Genomic DNA, 13184 nt, shown 5'->3' with positions numbered 1-13184 from the left:
AATAAATTGGTAGAGTAGAGCCAAGCCTGCAATGTAACTGATGTAATTTTCTTCAGAAATAGAGCTTTATTATTATAAATCACTGAGTTGTAGGGGCTGTTTGTACCTGGGTATAAACTAGGCAAACTGGTACACCATGCTGGTGGTGGACGCCAAAGAGCTCTGCCTTTATCTGTCCAGACCTTGCTTGGAGGGGATTTCTTCTAACAACTTGTGACTTCACAGCCCTGAACCTGAAAGGATGAAAACTGCGCTCAGAGCTCAAGACAGGGAATCCAGGTCTTGGAAGGTTAACGCAAAAACATAAAATAGTAGTCACATTTTAAACTTCACTAAGCTGCTGCATCACTTAAAAACCTTGGCAAACGCGTCTATCCTTCTTGGGCCTGGACGATTTTAAGAGTAACTCCCCCACCGCGTCCTCTTAAAGGCCACCGCTAGTCTCCGTCCTCCTTCTCACTCCCACACACTTGAATTGAGCGCTGTGTCTTTAAGGGGGAAGCGGAGGTTTCCGTTCGGGACAAAATGTCTGCGAGGAGCCTGTAGGGGATGGGCGATCAGGACTCGCGACCCGCAGGGAACTCCCGCCCGTAGGGGACTCCCGCCCGTGTCGCGGGCCTCACGGTGAGTGTGGGCCTGGTATCCCCGAGCCGCGCCGGGGCCAGTGGCCGGGGCGTGGCAGGCCGCAGCGGGAAGGTCGGGGGGCCGAGCGGGGTTGCTGCGACGTGAACCCGAACGTCGCGGCCACCCGCCAGGGATCGCGGGGACCACGGTAAGCCGGTTGGCCGCAGACGCCCAGCCCGCGCATCAACAGGCTGCGCTGTGCAGGGGTGCTGGGCGTGCCCTGCGCTATTGTCGTTATTGCAGAAGATGCATTGGATGCGGGGTTCTACGTAGAGGCCCTGCTTGCTTGCTTTCCATCACCTCCTTTTTTCACCTTCTTACAGACTCTCTTCAACAAACTTTTTCGAAATGTCGAAAACCATCACCACTTTCCTACTGTCTCTTTATAAAGTTTTGCTTTTATTGCAGTGAGACTGTTAACAGCGCTAAGGGCTGGGCGCTCTGCAGTGGGCCCTTTGGGACTTTTGTTAATGTGTCCCACCTGTGGGGAGAGAACCCCAATGCCAGCCAGATGCTCAAACTAGAGTCCCCACCCCCACTCCTTCTGCTGTGGTCTTCAAACAAAAGGATTTCCTGATCTTTTCGGAGTATACCAGAGCAGTTAGCTGCAAATACTTTGCTGTAAATACTGTAAATACAGTAGCCAAAAGTGTAAAGCTTTACCAACCAGTGTTTTCTCCACTCCTACAAAGAAAAGAAAAAAAAAAAAGTATTTGCAACCAATTGGACTTCCAAATAGCCCAAATTACAAAGTTAAGGTGTTTAAGAGCAGCTGTTGCAGAATTGCTTGATAAGTTGACATAATTAGAGCCATTATTTGCTATATATTTTATTCATATTAGTAGTTTTTCTGGCCAAAAAGTAGTTCAAGGCAACTGGCAACAGAAAGCATACAATATGTAAAAATGCTAAGAGCCCAAACTGGTTCTCAATTTAAAAATCTTTTTTTGAGTTACAAAGGCCTTCGAAGTAGGGCACCTTTAAATCCCTCTAATTCATATTAAATTATTCATTTCTACAAGATAAAATGAATGGCCACCTTTCCTTTTAGAACTTTATGTATGAAATAAAGTAATGCAGATCTGAAATAAAGGTCCACTTTATAGCAGAATGTTTTACAATTTTCATTTTTAAAAATGCATTAATAGAGAGAGAGAGTGCTCCATTGCCTTTTAGCTAATGGTAGAAAGATCTAAGAATTTGGCTTATGACATTTAGGGCACATCTCTGATTCACCAGATAATTAGCTGTGGGTCCAGTAAATTTTTTCAATCCACAAATAACCTTTTTCTAAATGTTTTTACACTTAACTCTTTATTCCCCAACCTAGGTATTCACATTTTACAGTTTAGAGTTATTTTTACTTGCTTTTGAAAGCTGTAAGCCTTATAATTGCAAACTAATTTTTCTAATTGTCTGGATTTGTTTATAGATACATGAATACATGGCAGCAACCTAATAGGTCAACAGAGATGAACAGATAACAATGAACTGTGATTTCCTGACATTTCAGTGGCCAAAGCTAATTATTTCTTTTACTTATTGTATTCTACTTTGGTTTGTCACTGGTGGATGGAATAAATGAAAATCTTTCTTAGTGTTTTCACACAGTCTGTATAAATTTCACATTAGTGTGGACTTCTCACCTAATCCAGAGCTCAACCAACAAGTATATTTGTGTTTCTCCCTGACTAATCCAACTAAAGTGATTAGCCATGACTGCAGAAGGACAAATGGAGCTATAATTCAGTTGTTCTTTTGAGAACATTATTTGGTTCTTTGGTCTTTAGCATGCTTAATATTTTTTATGGGTTTAAGCATAAATATATAAAATAAAATTAGCTTTCATAGGGAGTTCATAGGATGACTACACATATTAAAGCAATGTGGGTCTGAGATAAATGTCTTCTTAAGAAAAGAATGCTTTACAATTTATATTTTTTAAAATGCATTAATAAGGGATGGGGGTATGTGTAGTTTAGTGATAGAAGACCCTGGGTTCAATCACCAGAACTAAAAAACAAAGACCTTGAAAGTCTCTGCCTTTTAGCTAATGACAGAAATATCTGTTTGATTTATAATAATATTTATATAATATTTACAAAATTGAGCTCTTTTTTCACTCTCTACATTGGTATTCAGGGAGATCATACTGAGGCTCTCAAGCTTTAACCTGATAGATTATTAGAACTTCTTCAGGATCAGACTCAAATGCAGAGATATTAGTGTGAATTTTTTGTTTTCACAGTCTTAGACATCATATCTTCCAGACGATGGATGCTCAAAATAAAATTCAGCATAGGAGTGTTTTAGAGGCATGGTACCAATAATAACACCCTCTCCCTTTCCAGAAAATATCTAAAATATACATTTGTATCATGAGGATTCCCCCCATTGAAGACCACAAAAATTTCCATTGTTGAATTTGTTTCATGCTGGCAGTACTTTTATGTAGCTTCAAGATATTTTATTCTTTAGTTATACACTAAAGCATTGAAATTTTATTGGCATTAATCACTAATGGTAATAACAGTAATGGGTTTTGTTGGTACTGGGCTTTGGTGGTAGATAACACAATCAATTTTATACCCACTGGGGAAGGGCAGAGAAGAGATGCTGAGCACTATTAAGGTTAGTATAAGACAACAAGGCCTTGGTGCCAAGGAGCTGCCCCTTGCTTTCCCCTTCTGCTTTGTGAACATGGTATGATGGAATTCATCCTGATGAGTGAATACTGATCTGATCTTTATCAGGATATCAGAATTATTGTTGAAAACATTTTTTTCCCCACCAGGTGGTGAGCTTCCTGAAGGCAGAGAATACATGGTGTTATTGAAATGCTCAGCGGCAGGCACACGCATTTGACCCTGGGCAGGTGCACAGTGAGCATTTGAAAGAGCTGGGTGGAATGAATCAATGAATGAATGTAAGCAAAGTAATAACATTTGTTGGCACCTTCATAGTTGTTTTAAAAAATGTTTAAGGAGGGCTGGGGATGTGGCTCAAGCGGTAGCGCGCTTGCCTGGCATGCGTCCCGCCAGGGTTCGATCCTCAGCACCACATACAAATAAAGATGTTGTGTCCGCCGAGAACTAATAAATAAATATTAAAATTCTCTCTCTCTCTCTTTCTCTCTCTCTCTCTCTCTGTTTAAGATAAAAAATTCTCTCTCTCTCACTAAAAAAAAAATGTTTAAGGAAATATTAAGGGAGCTCAAATTTTCCATTATTAGCTAATCACACAGAAAATGCCCATGTTTTGTTATTGAGAACTTGGAAAGGGACAAGTACATATCACAGGCTTCAGCTAACTAAACCCTTCCCATTATCTCCTTTGGCCTAAGTGATGGGCAACTTATTTTACATGAAAGTCAGTTTAGAAGTAAAAATAAATGTGGAGAATGAAGGCCTTGGATTTGTTATTCTTTTTTATTTGCTTTTTGTATTAAGAAAGTTCTGAGGGAAATCCTCCAGTTTAGACAGAATGTCCAACAGAAAAACAGATTTTAGCCACTAAAATTGCAATGTGGGTATGTCTAAACAGTAAATACTGGTAGCTTTGTTGTTCATGCCTTAAATTTATATAGCACTGAGGAGTCTAGTAGTGAGATCATTTGCATTATCTGATTTTAGTCACTTGTTTTTTAAATTTTTTGTTGTTGATGGACCTTTTTATTCATTTATTTATATGCAGTGCTGAGAATCGAACCATGTGAGGCAAGCGCTCTACCACTGACCTGTGATGCAAGACCTAGCCACTTGTTTAATGGCAGATAATCTTTTCAGTTTCCTTGATACGTGGGGAGATTGAGACTCAATTAGCTGTGCTACATAGGGCCAGGTTAATTTCATTGAAAACAGCCAAGGCAATGAATGAGGTGTGCTGCTCTCTCCTTGTGTCCTATACCTCCTGTGGATATAGAATCTCCTGCTTAGGCAGGGCACTGACACTAAGCATCTCCACACACTGAGTTTCCTCCAGGATAGATGGCAGCATTCTATGCATGTAGGTCTTCCAAGAAGCCAGCAATGGGCTTCCCAATGAGACTGGGAAGTCCCCTCCAGCTTCCAGAGGTAAGGGTGGCCTACCTATGGTTTACATTATGAGGTGTCCCCCAAAAGCTCAGGTGTGAGAAATACTAGAACATTTAGAAGTGAAATGATTGGGTCATGAGAGCCTTAACTTAATCAGTGCATTAATCCACTGATGGGGATTAACTGGGTGGTAATTCTAGGCTGGTAGTATGTGGAGGAGGTGGATCACTGGGGTGTGCCTTTGGGGTATATATTTTGTATCTGGTGAGTAGAGTCCCTCTCTGCTTCCTGTTAGTTATGTCCTGAGCCACATTCCTCTACCAGACTCTTCCACCATAATTTTCTGCCACATCTTGGGCCCAGAGCAATGGAGCCAGCCATCTGAGGACTGAGACCTCTGAAGCCACAAGCCCCAAGTAAATTTTTCCCTCTCTAAAATTGTTTTTGTTGAGGCTTTTTTGTCACAGTGGCAAAACAGCTAACTAAAACACCTTGCCTGAGCTCATATGCCTGAGGAGCCAAGCATTGTTTTATAGTTACTTTTTATTTATATATAGATCCTGCCATACACACACACACACACACACACACACACACACACTCTGCCTAAAAGTATGCATATGATCATATGCATAAGTACCTTTTTTTCTTTTGCTTTTGTGTCTCCCTCTTCCTCTTTTCCCTCCTTTCATATCAGCTACCACTACATCAAATCAGGTTCTCCTTCCTTGTTTTTCTTCATATATATTTATACAGATGGGCCCCAACTTTCAATGATTCAACTTAGGATTTTTTCGACTTTACAATGATGTGAAAGTTATGTGCTTTTGAACAACCAATTAAAAAAAATTTAAAAAGACATTAAAATAAAACTTGTTGGAAAATTAAAAAAAAAAAGTTATGTGCATTCTGTACAAACCATACTTTGAACTTGACCTTTTTCTGGGATAGCAATGTGCAGTACAATACTCACGTGATGTGGGCAGCAGCAATAGCTGCAGCTCCCAGTCAGCCATATGATCACAAAGGGTAACAACTGATACTCTACAGTGTACTGCACTGCTAAACTAGGATGTTGAATGAGCTAAGTATATTAAATGCACTTTCTGCTTACAATATTTTCAACTTATATTCATTGGGATGTTACCCCATCTCAAGTTGAAGAGCATTTGTATGTTGATAATTTCTATACAGATGTATTATTTAATGAGGTCATTTTATACACACTTTTCTACATTTTGCTTTTCTGTCTGAACAGTTCCTCCAGAAATTCCTCTAGGACATCTGGCGGAGCTTCCCTCCTTTTAAATGGGTACATAATATTCCCTGGTATGACCAGATAGTATGAGCCCAGCCACTGTGATGTTAAGCATTTCCATGTTTCTTTTTTGCTGTTCTTAATAAGGTTTCAATAAACACCCTACCACATATGACTTTGTATATTGGTGCTTTTAGTTTTACAGAATAGATATTATATCTATTTTTAATTAATATGGAAATTATCAGATTGCATTCCCCAAAGCTGTCATATCTTCACTAATAATGTGTGAGTATGTTCTTTTCTCAGCTTCCCTTCTAGCATTGGCTGGTAAACCTCTTCACTTTTGTTAGAATGATGGATACAAAATGATCTTACTGTTATTCTTATACAATCTCTCTGAATATGAGATGTGTGTTTTTACAAGTTTCCCGGCCATTTGAGTTCATTCTTTGATCATCTGCCTGCTATTATTTCTTGCCCATTTTTCTATTTGGTGGCATGTTTTGTTCATGTCCGTTTGTGAGAGCTTTCTGCATGCTCTATTATGACTCAGGAGTTTCCCAGACACTCTCTTCCAAGTTAGATGGCTGAAAATAGGATCAGTTGAGATGACTTCAAGGATGTCTTGTAGAGCTGGGCAGGCTGTATGACTGTGATCGTCAACTGTGGGTCATTCTTTGGATACTGAGTCTGAAAAGAATATATTGAGCCAGAATGCAGCCCAGTGTGGAGGACTGAGAAGGTGAGGCAGTCTCATACCATACTGCTTTCTACTGGTTAAGACCTCCAACAGCGAAGGGTTGCCCAGGCAGAGGATGTCCCTCTGCCAACTTCGGAGGGGCAGCACTGTGCTGGCCGACATTTGTGGTACTGCTTGTCCGTGGCTCAGATGAGGCTTTCCACTAAATCCACAAGGTCATGACAGTAAAATCAGTGCTTCTCACTTTCTGCCCATCTTAACTCTTATAATAGATAGTATTCACACAGGTGACACTCCTCTGGATATCCCAGAATTTTCAAGAAACCAAGAGACAACTTGCACAGAGGTGAAAAGCATGATAGAAATGGGTCACCTCTGGCACTCTTAGGGGAAATATCAGCAAAGATGACTCTCAGGCTTTGGCACAGAGAATCTGCAGGTTGCATACAGTTTCCAGCACCTACCTCAAGAAAGCATATCAAAATGCAAAACAGTAGTCTTGATGTTACTGAAAAAGTTTAATTTTTTTAAAACTTATGAAATAAATCACAGAAATTCATTGCAACACTACCTCCACTTTTTGTATATACCCATTAATTAAAAAAAATAAAGAACTACGGAAAGATTATACACAATGTAAAAGGAAATGGAATTCTAAAAAGGAAAAAAGCACAGAAAATTTGAGGATTAAGAAAAATGTTTCTAATTCTAAAATCTTGTTCTGTTTACCAACCATAATTGTTACCTTTCTTGAAAGTATCTTAACCTCTCATCCCACCTACTCCTACCTTCAGGACTTCAGCAATTTAATAAATCCCTTGAGGGAAATGTAGGATTTTATTTCTAAAGAACTTTTACTTATCATGAATAACCACATTTAAATTAAATCATGTGTATCAGAAGATGCATAGCCATTTTTTATGCTAGAAGAGATCAAATATTTGTCTTTTATGATGATTCTGATAGACTATCTTTTTTCAATGTGAGAGAGCTGCTAAATGGCATGAGTGGACTTGCTTGGTGAGTAAAAGAACAAATTAGGTTTAAAAAATTTTAATGCATTTTAACAAGATTATTAGCAATTGAATTAAAAGCTTATACTAACTGCTATTATTATAGTGGCTTATCTTTCCTGTTCTCATCTTTGTCTTCAGACATTCCCAGTTGTGTTTAACTAGAGAGATCCTGGAACTTTTATCATCTCCACTGCTGCTGATTTAGAACCTGACAGTATTTACAGGCACTGGACAGTTCACTGATCCAGCTTCTTCCACCTTAACCTTGACATTAGGATGTCAGAAGAGCTTAAGGGATATGTCATATGTTCTCTTATTGTTTTTAAATATTCAAAGTAAGATTATCCAGAATCATACATTTGGGTCTTCATCAACTTATTCCTAAACAAAAAACTTCACCTTTCCTCCACCCTTTTTTGGATATGTTATTGTAATAGTGAGTTGGTTTCAATAATATAAAACACTGCAGTGATAGTTATCACCTTACATTTGAACCCCTTTAACACAGATAATTAGTAAGACAAAACAACACACTGTTTTCTTTTTCTTCCTTAGGTACAAGTATTGTGCAAAGCTTCAGAACTTGCAAATATACAGAGGGACCATTTAGTTAGGTTGAGAAATGAAAATAACTAGTTTGGGCTGGGCATTCCTGTAATCCCAGCAATTCCAGAGGCTGAGGTCAGATTGCAAGTTCCAGGCCAGTTTGGGCAATTCAGTGAGACCTTGTCTCAAAAAAATAAGAGCTGGGGATGTAGCTCAGTGATAGAGCACCACTTTCAACCCCCAATACCCAGAAGGAAAAAGAAAGGTTGTTCACCACTGGCACTTCCACAGCTTAAGTTTAAAAACAAAATTTTCATTTCCCAAAATTTATTTTCTGCTTGTTTCTAAAGTTTAGTCTGCAACACTGTTGAGAATGATCCATAAAAGAACCTCACCCTTTTTCTGAAAAGAAAAATAGTGTGTGGGTTAAATAGTCTTAAAACTACAACACTTATTTAAGCTAGTTTTTTTCAGCTCAAGAACCTTAGTTTCTCACAATTAGTATAAATACATGGGACATGGGGACCCATTGGATTCCAAAGAGAATTCCTAAGGCTGGACAATTGTAACATGTTTTTGTGATGCACCAGCACTTAACACTGTTAAGGAGAAAGAAACCCAGACAACTATTGCCTTTGCACATGAAAGGGAGGCTAACTACAATCATAGTTTTGTGTGTAGATGATGATGATTCCCTTTCTTCCCCCTCTGGATGCAGACGCTGCAGAAGGAATGGAGTGAGGAGCTGGCTGTGACCATGGGAGAAAGCAGTAAGCAAGACGACGCGGAAGCACCCTGTGGCGGGTGTGCGGGTCTGCCCGTGGCGCCTCCCGGCCTGCTGGGAGCGCCATACTCCGAGGCCTGGGGATACTTTCATTTGGCCCCGGCACGTACAGGGCACCCGTCAGGCCATTGGGCAACCTGCCGGCTCTGCGGAGAACGGGTGGGACGTGGCCCTGGCTTCCAGGCGGGAACCTCCACACTGTGGAAGCATCTGAAGAGCGCGCACCGCCGGGAGCTGGAGAAGAGCGGCGCCGGGTGCTCACCGCCTACTCCACCCTGTCTGCTGCCGCCCTCCAACCCGGCCGCAGAAGGTGACTGGGCAAACTTGTTAGAGCAGATGTGTGCGCTGGCAGTGCGCTGCAGCAGACGGGAGCAGGAGCTAGAGCGGCGCGAGGCAGCGGTGGAGCTGGGTGAGCGCGCCCTGGAGTGCAGGCGCAGGGAGCTTCAGGAGCAGGAACGCGCCGCGGTCCGAGCGCGCCTTGAGTTGCAGGCTGAGCGAGCAGCTCTGGAGGCGCGGCTGGGGGAGCTGGCGGAGGTGAGGCACTGCGAGGGCTCCCAGCACTGGGCCGCTGCGTGGCCCCTGCCTTTCAAAGAGGAGGCCGAGGAGGGAAGGGACGATGGGTGCGTTGTCACGAAGGTCCTGCTGTAGAGGACCTTGGTTACTTCCACCAGCGCGTGGCAGCGCTCCTGCAAGTGGGACTCGGACCAGTGCTCTCGACATCTCCTGGGCACAGAATGAAGTGTCGCTGCCACCAAATGTGGGCCTTCCACGCGATTCTGATACCAGAGTAGAACCAAAACCATTTATTCTCCAGGTACCTGGGAAAGAGCCCCTTTGGCTTCCTGTGCTGTCAGGCTTTGTCGGGCACAGGAATGGAGTTGCATAGCAGAGGAAAACAGCCCTAGTCACTCCAGTGCAGGGCCACTTAGGACTGGTGACTAAAAGGACAGAAGCTTTTTTATACACTAAGGACTTATTATACTATGTGCCTATATACCATACCAGCCCAAGGAGAGGGCACGGAAATGAGGATAAAAGCTTTTACCCAGAGGACAGACAGTTTTACTCATCAAATGCATAAGGTTTGCCCAGTACCAAGTTGTGGGAGAAAAAAAAATGCTCTTTAGAGTTCTCTATATTTATTATCTCTAGAACTTATCAGGGCTGACCGCCCAGTTTTATTCCCTGCCTCCACTTGTTCAACCAGTGCCAGGTGCAACCTGTTTCACCTTGCTGTATTCAAATCCAGTGGCAGGTATTGTACTTTTCCCCTTCCTGCCACCATAATAGCAAGACATCTTATCACTAGGAAGAGCAGTTCCTTCCCCACATCTTCATGGACCTCACTTCTGGGCCAAAACAGAAAGCATCCTTCCATCTAAGGCTACATCTTCCTGCCATGTCTTCACACCCTTTCTTTTCCATACAGGTGTTTGCTCTCCTAGCATTCTTCCCTTTCCTAAGTATCTTCCTCAGCTATGTTCAGTTTTTCTGTACTGAAAAAATTCAGCCCAGCAGGGTCAAGTAATCCTTGCTGCTTCTACTTCCTCCCCATTTATTACTTCTTCACTGCCGGTCGGCGTTCCATGCAACATTCCACTCTTTCCAAGCCACTACAATATGATTTGTATTCAGTCTTATTTTGATTCGTCTCTCCCTTTTATAATCCCTTCTTTGGTAGGTGGAACCTGCTTTTCCTCCAAAGAATTGCTTTTCCTGGTTGAGCTGGTTCCCAAATAGTTTTTCCTCAGGCCTCCTTTGTACTCATTAATATTGAAAATCTCCATCAGGGCAAAGTTAGTAAAATCAATACCCCATATATATGTACCCTCTACCTACATTGAACAATTGTTAATATTTTGCCTTATTGACATTTCCTTCTCTGTGCCCTATGCATGTGTAAACAATATTCCACCCAAAAGAATTTCAGTATGTATTGCCCAAGAATGAAGCCACGATTACAGTAACTTTTCTATGGCCTCTAATAAAAGTCCTGAAACAAGATGCCCCCATTGTATGAAGAATCACTTTTTTTTTTTAAAGAACAAGGTCCGAAGTCCATGCATTACTATTAGTTATAACTTACATCTCATAGTTTAGAACAGCCTCCTGATGATTCTTCCCCCATGACACACTTTTTGAAGCTTCTACCTATATTCTGTATTTGGCTGATTATTTTCCAGGACGATTTCTATTCTATACTCCTTGCTCATCTCATAGAGCTACAATGAACTGTCCCAGCAACTCCTATCTCTAGGCTCAACTGGGTCTAACCCTTCATGCCCAGTCCCATTATATGTCACTTGCCCCTATTTGCAAATCTTCCCATCACAAATGGAAGGCGGAAACTATTCAACTGCATCCTTTCACAAAAAGCTAATATTTTCTAGGCACTTAAAGTATACCAAGCACATAATACACATTCTACATGTATTATCTCACTTTATTCTTACAGCAGCTCCATGGGGGAGACATTGACACTATATTTTACAAATAAGAAAAGGGAGATAAAGGGGTTAAGTAGCTTGTGCAAGATCACAGCTAGTGAGTAGGGATCGGATCCAAATGCAATAAGTCCTTCAGGATGCAATTCTCCTTCCAGAGAGCTCCACATCCCTCTTAGTCACTGGGATAGACACCTATTTCCTTCCTAACTCCATTTTTAGTTACTGAGTAACTGGAATTAGTGACATGAACATTTACTGAGCATTTACCAGGTTTCACAGCTGGGCTAAATACCTTACAAGAATTATTCTGCAGCACAGCAACTCCATGCATACACCCATTTTGTAGATGAGACAGGCTCAGAGGACTTAATGTCTTCATAATCATATAACTGTTATAAAGCAGAACAGGATTTGAACTTCAAGCTCATTGACTCCTAGGCACTTGCTCTAAGTCTATTTCTGTAAAATATTGCTCCTGCCTGCCTTCTGTCGTCATGACTCAGAACTCATTTGTCATTCATCTGGGATTCATCTTACCATCCTTGTTTTCCCATACCACCTACTACCTAACACCATGGCCAAAAAATTGTCTGCCCGAGGTTAATGTTGATTACATCAATTTTCCTGCTAAAAAATTGAGATCACACATCACTTGCTTATTATAGCAAACTTTGTGGCCTTACATTCTCTTCCTCCTCCCCCACCCTGTGCCAGTCTTATCTATCCCCTCCCCTACATGTACTATATGCTCCAACCAAACTGAACTCTCTTCCTGACATGCCCTGATCTTGACATCTCTGTGCCTCAATCCACCTTCCCTCCACTTAAACCCCTTCAATCTGAGAATGAAAAATCCTACCCAAGAATGGGGGTATAGTTTCACGATACTGCCCTAACCAAGCATGTACAAGGTCCTGGTTTCAATCCCCAGCACCTCAAAAAATAAATATTATCCCCGTTTTCCACAAAATTTGCTTTGATCTCTCCTTATTGAGAGGCATTTTCTTACCTTCTTGGATTCTGCTAAGCATTTTGTGTCACAACTCTTCATTTAGCACATGGCTGTGTGGGTTCTTGTCTTACCAACCCTGTCAGACCCTGAGCCCTTGGGATAAGTTGTTCTCAATTCTTCTACTCTTACAGTGCCTTGCAAATAATAGATGCTCAATAAATATTTGAGGTATGGAATCCACTTGGTTTAAGACTTTTACAAGTTAGTTTTCCTGTCATCGGTAATATGATTCTTCTTGTCTTTTATTCTCTGAGTATAAGTCCTAACAGAAAAGAAAAAAAAAAAAGCCTAAAAGGAAGTAGCAATCATTTTCTGAAGCTCAGTCAATAAAGATTTTAAAAGTTCCAGTTATTAGGCTGTCTGTTTGGTTTGAATCCAATGAACTATTCTTACAGATATTTTTTCAGGAATACTTTTTGTAAAACTGTTTTTTTCTCATTATATAATTAATATAATGTCACAACCTATGAATAACAGTAAAAAAAAAAAAACAATCCTTTAATGTCCTGTCATTTCTTTTGTCTTTTCAAAATTTGGTATTACTCTAATTTAACAGTACAAGTTATTTATCTTACTTATTGCAATTTTTAACTTCTTCATGTGGATTTATAAGTTGGGCTGTAAGAGCTCATCTAAAAGCAAAAAAAAAAAAAAAAAAACCTCATGTAACTTTTCAATTCCACCAATTTCAGAACCATTAAAATGAAGATCAGATTTACTCTTAGACTCTTAAACATTCCCTCAGGAAAATGCTAATGGG

The 13184-nt window shown here is 40.8% G+C and overlaps 1 protein-coding gene and 1 non-coding gene across 6 annotated transcripts; both read left to right on the top strand.

The window, feature by feature from the left end:
* Nucleotides 1–280: 280 nt before the first annotated feature.
* Nucleotides 281–12171, top strand: Zbed3 (zinc finger BED-type containing 3). Of its 5 annotated transcripts, none has more exons than XM_040272243.2 (4): nucleotides 281–624; nucleotides 3419–3550; nucleotides 4318–4697; nucleotides 8900–12171. In XM_040272243.2, exons 3-4 carry the CDS (start codon nucleotides 4611–4613, stop codon nucleotides 9611–9613), a joined length of 801 nt encoding a protein of 266 aa, XP_040128177.1. In that variant the 5' UTR covers nucleotides 281–624; nucleotides 3419–3550; nucleotides 4318–4610; the 3' UTR covers nucleotides 9614–12171. The 5 variants fall into 5 exon arrangements, with proteins under 5 accessions (XP_040128177.1, XP_021584549.1, XP_005329032.1 ...); XM_078044052.1 differs by lacking the exon at nucleotides 281–624 and adding an exon at nucleotides 634–772; XM_005328975.5 differs by lacking the exon at nucleotides 4318–4697 and having other exon boundaries at nucleotides 314–624.
* On the top strand, nucleotides 6647–6784 carry LOC120886034 (small nucleolar RNA SNORA47). Its single transcript, XR_005728810.1, has one exon. It is a non-coding gene; the product is annotated as a small nucleolar RNA SNORA47 (small nucleolar RNA).
* Nucleotides 12172–13184: the final 1013 nt, after the last annotated feature.

This window comes from Ictidomys tridecemlineatus, chromosome 1, assembly GCF_052094955.1.
Source record: "Ictidomys tridecemlineatus isolate mIctTri1 chromosome 1, mIctTri1.hap1, whole genome shotgun sequence".
NCBI lineage: Eukaryota > Metazoa > Chordata > Mammalia > Rodentia > Sciuridae > Ictidomys > Ictidomys tridecemlineatus.
Note: the sequence above shows the minus strand (reverse complement) of the source record. Positions and strands in the feature narration are given on the sequence as shown.